Source organism: Gobio gobio (assembly GCF_949357685.1).
Source record: "Gobio gobio genome assembly, chromosome: 6".
Classification (NCBI taxonomy): Eukaryota; Metazoa; Chordata; class Actinopteri; order Cypriniformes; family Gobionidae; genus Gobio; species Gobio gobio.
The window spans coordinates 35122016-35129212 of NC_137102.1; the positions used below are offsets into that span (position 1 = coordinate 35122016).

The 7197-nt window shown below is 39.6% G+C and overlaps 1 protein-coding gene across 1 annotated transcript; it reads right to left on the reverse strand.

Moving 5' to 3' along the window:
* Nucleotides 1-298: 298 nt before the first annotated feature.
* LOC307128538 (zinc finger MYM-type protein 1-like) lies at nucleotides 299-2287 on the reverse strand (the record flags this gene model as incomplete). The annotated part of the gene is made up of 1 exon (XM_079820451.1): nucleotides 299-2287. The coding sequence occupies one exon, from the start codon at nucleotides 2285-2287 to the stop codon at nucleotides 299-301; it is 1989 nt and encodes a 662-aa protein (XP_079676577.1).
* Between the last annotated feature and the right edge of the window lie 4910 nt (nucleotides 2288-7197).

Here is a 7197-nt window from a genome sequence, read left to right on the forward strand (position 1 = left end):
AAATAAAAAAAATGTTTACAGTGCAAATACTGTTGTTGCACATACTGTGCATAAATTTAAAAAAATTACAGTGCAAATACTGCTGTTGCATATAATGTGCATAACATTTTTTAATTAAAATTTTCAACAACTGAACATTTGCAAAAAACACCACTGTACCATAAAATCAAATATACATTAAAAAGGTGCACAATAACTAAATCCAACACACTTAACACACACACACACACACACACACACACACACACACACACACACACACACACACACACACACACACACACACACACACACACAGTCACTTGTCTTCTGCAAAGGCAATCACAATGTCCTCCATGTCCAAAGACTGGCGAACATCACGCTCAATTGACATAAGTGCCAGTCCTGTGAGCCTTTCTTGGCCCATGGTGGACCTCATGTAATTTTTTATCAGCTTCAAAGCTGAAAAGCTCCTCTCACCAGAGGCCACTGACACAGGGAGAGTCAGGAGTAGACGGAAAGCAATGCTTAAATTACTGTACAAATCCAGTAGCTTCTCTCTGTATATGTAATTAAGCATGTCAAATGGGGAAGTGGCTACATGGTCTGGAAAAGTGTAGAGAGATGAATTGATCTCAAGTGCCAAGTCATCAGCATCAATGTCATGCAGGGTTTGTTCCAATTTTTTGCATCGTTCATGAAGCTTTCCATTCTTTATTGTCTGCTTCATGTTGTCCTTTGAGAACAGAAAGTCATAAAGGTCATAAACACCCTTCAGTCTTGAAAACCTGTCACTTAGGCTTCTGAGGGCTGTGTCAACCATGGGCAGAAAGAAGTCTCTTCTGAAAGTCTCGTCTGGAGTAGACTGAGTGTCCTCTGAACCTTCATATAGAGACTGTCTTTTCCTTTTATGCTGCCTTTTCTCAGGAAGAGTCATTTCCATATCCAGATTTTCTGCAATGTCTTTTGCATCAGTTTGACAGGAAGCAATCCCATTTTCCCTGAAGTCTTCAAGGTAGTCTTTTACTCCTTCTGTTTCTGATCTAAGTGTTTCCATGGAAACATTTGGACTTTGTAGCAGCTTGCAGACATGATTGATCTGATACAAAACATTGTACCAGGTCATTGTGCAAAGCAGAAAAGACCAGGTCTTCAACTCACCATGTAAGCATTTAGCAGTGGACATGGTCTCTGAGTCCCCCTTCTCTATAGCAAACGTCTGGAGTGCAGACAATGCATCCAGGATCTCTGGTAACTGGTATCGCACCACCTTCACGCAGTCAATCCGAGCTTCCCATCTTGTTGTTGACAAAGGTTTTAAAGTGAGCTGCTTTACATGTTCCTTTAGAACTGCCCAGCGTTGCACAGAGGAACTGAGTAAGTTATAAAGTCTTTGCAACACACCAAAGAAGGAGATGGACAGCACTGAGGACTTGGCAGCATCTGCCACAACCAGGTTAAGTGTATGACTGCTGCATGGAATGCAAACTGCTTTGCTGTTCAATTGCAAAATTCTTGCCTGAACACCCTGTTTATGGCCCATCATATTGCTGCCATTGTCATAAGACTGACCACGGCAGTCAGAAAGACTCAGGCTGTGTTTCTGCAGGTGGTTAAGCAGGACTTCAGTCAGGCCCTTACCAGTTGTGTCTTCAACATCTAAAAATCCAAAGAAATGTTCTGCAATTGACACAGATGGTTCGCAATTGACAATTCTCAGAACAATGGAAAGCTGTTCCTTATGACTGACATCAGGAGTGCAATCCATAATAACAGAGTAATACTTTGCTCTGTGTACTCTTCTCACAATCTCTTCCAGTACCTTGTTTCCAATTAGTGCAATTATTTCATTTTGAATAGTTCCACTCAAGTAATGCACTCTTGTCTCTTGGTTTTGTATCCTTCTTATGTGTTCAGTCATAACTGAATCGAACTGTGCCATCAGTTCAACTTGTGCCAGAAAATTCCCATTGTGTGGGTCATACAACTCACTTGTGGTCCCTCTTACAGCCTGGTTGCGTTCTGCTAAGTGACAAATTATGGCAATCACTCTCCTTATGACACCTTTCCAATGCTCAATCTCGATCCGCATCAAGTCTTGTTGTCTTTGATCAATGGTTGTATTGGTTTGCAGTCTCCTCTGCAGCTCATGCCAGTTTGTCAAATTGTCACAATGCCCCTTTGAATATTCATGTTCTTTTAAATGATGAGCTAGGTTCCTCCATGTACGGAAGCCACAGTTGCTTAAGGCATTGTCACGCTTCCCAAAAACAGTGCAGGCAAAACAGAACACTGAGTCTGTGCTCATGGAATATAACATCCATGATCGAAGAATTTTATCCCCATTTTTCATGCTTCTCATGTAATTGTCATTTGTGAATCTTCGAGGTGGATTCTCAGAATTTTGGGGGAATACAATGTTTGTGACTTGCACTGGTCCTTTTTTAACAATTTGACAGCGCAGACTATCAGTCAGGACTGCTGGCCACTGCGCAGGGTCATCAGCTATAATTACAGTGCTTGTGGTACCTTGAGCTGTAGAGGTAACCTCAGTGTTGGGAAGTGGTGCAGACTCAATTTCTGTTCTGGATGCAGTGTCTTCCACTGTGAGAGATGCTATTGACGGTGTAGCTGGGGAAAAATAATGTTTTTATTAATATAATCCATCTGTTCGGGTACAGAATGCATCACTGAGTGTCTAACACCTAGAAATTTGACAGGCACTACTGTATATTAAAAATTCTGAAATGTCCATCGGCAAAAGTTACTGGTAATTACACAGTTTGGTGGGAATTCAATAGTGATTTGCACTAGGTTTTTTTTCTAATAATATGACAGCACACACTGTGCAGGATATCAGCTATAATTATAGAGCTTGTGGTACCTTGTGCTATAGAGGAAACATCAGCACTGAGAAGTGAAGCATCTGTTGATGTTGAAGTTGATGGTGTTGCTGGGGGAAAAAAAGAACAAAAAAAATTCTGAAATTACCTTTGAAGTACGTTTTACCATTTCACTGTTAGCATATTGAAAGAGGTCACTATTAACAGCTCCGCTCAGTGAGAGAAATTCACTCTACCTTCATCAGTGGAGGTATCCTTAGGAAGAGCCTGAGGGCTAGGGTTGGGTACCGAAATCCGGTTCCAATATGGCACCGGTACTTATATAACCGGTATGTACCGGACCGAATCAGAACGCAGATTTCGGTTCCTCATTTCGGTGCCAAAATTCAAACGTGCTTTCGCGCTTTGGCTGAACCAGAGACAGACGCTCAGCGCTGGTCACATCACAACTCATGACAACTATTCAGTGTTTTCAACGACATCATGTTTATTTCAGGTTTCAGACATTTAAATGTTCATAAGTACTAGCAAAAAACACACACTGATGTCTATGAAAGCGGCAATGACAATCCTTTCAGACGGTTATAATTTGACTAACGTTACGTGTTTTATTCACATCAGATAAATGCACATTATATAGTAACTATATAGTTTACTCTATTCTTCTTCCAGTTCACTGGTCACTTACTTTCATGTATTTCGTGAGACGAGAATGAACTCAAGTGTTGTAAATCCGACAGATCCGATTCTGAGGCGCAAACTAACATGGCGCCGCCCATTGCGCTTTATAGATCAACTAACACACATTCACTCACACATTTGAACATCAGATAGTTCGTGACACAGTTAAGAAGTTTGTGAATATTTTGAATAAAAAGAAAAAGCGAAATAAACCCGATACAGCTGAGCTGTCAGCGCTATTGCGGCTGCTGTGTGTCATGTGAGAAACATGACGCGTCACCATGGAAACATTAAGGCGATGTGTTCTAAAATATTTAGCCAGAGAATATGATCATATTTCAAAATAAAGCTGAAGCTCGAAGCTGGTTTGTAGCAGAGCAAGAATACAGACGACTGCTGTTATTACTGTAACTGTTTAGGGTTATATTAGGCTTGTTGTAGTTGGGTGGCTTAGGCTTTACTGTGAATTTGTAAATATGTCAATTATAATTTGTAAATAAGTAAATTGTGTTTTGTATTTATTTATATTCATACATTTAAGTATACATTAAACTTTTAATAAATGGTTCAATTTAAATAATAAATAAATAAATAAATAAAAAGCCATTTAATGTCATCCACCTCGTTTGGTGGCATTTAAAAAAAAAAAAAAAGTATCGGTTCAGGCACCGTTTAGGCACCGGAACCATTTTAAAAGTATCGGTTTGGCACCGGAATCGAAAAAAACCCAAACGATACCCAACCCTACTGAGGGCTGAGAAATTTAAGCAAAGCACCTTGAGGGAGAAAGAAAAGATGGTAACACTTTATAATAACAATCATTAATAGATGGTAAATTGATAGTTAATTAATCTTTAGTTAATTGTCATTTAACTGTTAGCAAACAGTCTTTTTACTGTTAACAAACAATGAAATTATAATTAAATGTTTACTAATTATTAGCAGTGCTGTAAATTAACAGTTTATTGTAACACACATTATATCTATCATATAATATATTAGGTATCGGGTGATGATTAAAAAATGTTTGTAAACCTTTAAGAAACCATTTTTAAAACATCTATAAACATTACATAGATAGACAGACCAGATATTCCTAACACTTAGTTAAGGGTTACTAGTTGGTTTGTAAACTGTCTATAAACATTATCTGGATGGTTATTATAAAGTTGCAACAGATGACTATAAATAATACCTTGTTAAATAGTTAATAAACAGTACCAGTAAAACATATGGGTTGTCCTGATACTGTACTTCAAAATGTAACAGTGTAAAAATTGCCACACAGAATAAAGTAAACTGTTCAAGATCCGTTGGTAACTTATAAAAATAATGTCATATTTGCATAAACTGTAAAATCATGTTCCTCTGCCTCTTTCTGGTTAAATAATGTTTATAATAATAGCTAATATAGCATGCTATATTAACTATTCCAGGTTATTTATGCATAGCATAAATAATAGTTAGTAGCCTATAGCATGCTATGCCACTTTAATCAAAACCTATTACAAAGCTATAGCAATGTCATGTCATTAAATACGATAAACAGTGATTCTGGAACAGATCTGCGTCTTCCTTATCCCGTTAAAAAACATATTACAGTATGTAATCATATTCTGTCCGTTCGAAAAAAAAGTTGCACTAACTGTTCGTTACAAGCAGCATTTGCCGTCAGGCAGGTAAGTTAGCTAACATAAACATATTTTTGCTAGCCTACCTGCTGCAAAATTACACCATTTTTGTACAAGACAAGTAGAGCTATTTTATCCAGTGTAATTTATCACTTACCACTATCTTGTTTTTTCTTATCCTCCTCTTCTTTTCTCTTTTTTCTTTTTTGGCTTCCTGAAGCATAATTCCGCTTCATGATGCCTGCCGAGGAGGTTTTGTATTTTGCCGGCAGCAGAGATCGTGTGGTTGGCTGGCTGCTGTCAGCGACCACTGAGAGGGGCCCCCTTGAGGGGAATCCCGATAACAGTGTCATTGCACTTTACTGCATTGACTATCAAAGGGGCGCTCACACAGTTTGTCGTTTCATTTAATTTTGAACCTGTCGTTGTCTTGGGGCCCCAGACCAGCTCGGGGCCCCAAGCAATTGCTTGGTTTGCAAATTCAGTGACTAATGCTGCGTTCCAGGCAGGTTTTTGAGCCTGTAAATTACAACTTCAAACCATGACTCACAACTTTGTAGCGTTCCAGGCAAAGTCACGCCAAACTGCCGGAGTGCAAGGAATTGTGTGGTAGTTAGATGTACACAAAGCAAGGCGGACCATACGGGGTGTATGCTCATTTACAATAATTTCTATCGCCAGAGGTGCTTACTCCTTGCTTATTTGAGGGAAACGGAAGAGAAAAACAGCGTAGACGCAAGAAAAGCTGTTATACCTTTTATTTTACGTTATTTGTATATTTGTTTCATAAACACTGCATCTGTAGGGGCTATGTGACGTCAAAACTCGTAACTGGGAGTACATTTACATTTACATTTACATTTATGCATTTGGCAGACGCTTTTATCCAAAGCGACTTACATTGCATTCAAGGTACACATTTTACATTCTTGTCAATTCTTGCTTTCCCTGGGAATCGAACCCATGACCTTGGCGTTGCTAGCGCCATGCTCTACTGTTTGAGCTATAGGAAAGTACATCGATCTAGTACGAGTTCACGGGTGGGAAGTCACGGGTTTGGCTGCCGTTCCAGTGCACTTTCAAGGGTAGAAGTTTGGAAAAACAAGGGTTACGGGTTGCCTGGAACGCAGCATAAGCCAAGGTAAAAAGAGATAAGTGTTACAAAAAGTGCTAGTAGTTAGCCGCAGGCTAGCTCCAACATTGTGACAACAACGGTAGATTTAAGCCATGGTAAGTAAACAAAATGTATTCTGTAAACTGTAGACTGATTTAACCTCTTAAGCTCTGCGACCATTTTTACACATTGCTCAAACTGTAATGGGTAACATTCTTCAGAAAAAACAAGTGCTATGCATACAACAAACGCTGCAACAACTGTGGTAAACTAAACCACTTTGCGAGATGCTGCAGGTCTGCACCAACACAGCAAGTGATGTTAGGTGGTGCTAAAACATTCTACCAGTCTAGGACCCAGCAGAGGGCTAGAATACATGAGTTGGATGCACAACCTGATGATAACATGCAAGACACTTTTTTCTGTGACCCTGTTGAGCTCACCAGTCAGAAGGGTGAGATCTTCACAGCTCTGAAATTGAAAAATTGAAAGGGCCAACTGAAAGTAAAGGTCGATACGGGTGCCAAATGTAATGTAATATCAAAACGAATGCTGACTAGTTTGGATCACACCATCCCCATCAACACAGCAGAGAAAGTCAATCTGGTGGCTAATGGAGGAGAGCCAATTGACACTGAGGGAACAACAGTGCTGCAGTGCGTCCGTGGGGAATTCAAATTCCATGTAGGGGACCATGATGTAAAACCCCCTCTCGGTCTACAGGACAGCATCGTTATGGGACTCATCCAACTGGGACCTGATGTACATATGCTGCATCATGAAGCACCAGAAGTACGTCAATATAGAGATCTAGCTTTATCTGTTGAGGGTCAAGGGTTGACATATTCTGAGATTGAGCGTTTTCAGGGCCTGGTGTCAATAAAAGCTTTTCTTTGACTAACAATTAAGTTTTCAGCTCTGAAACTTACATGATATTCTTATATCCCGA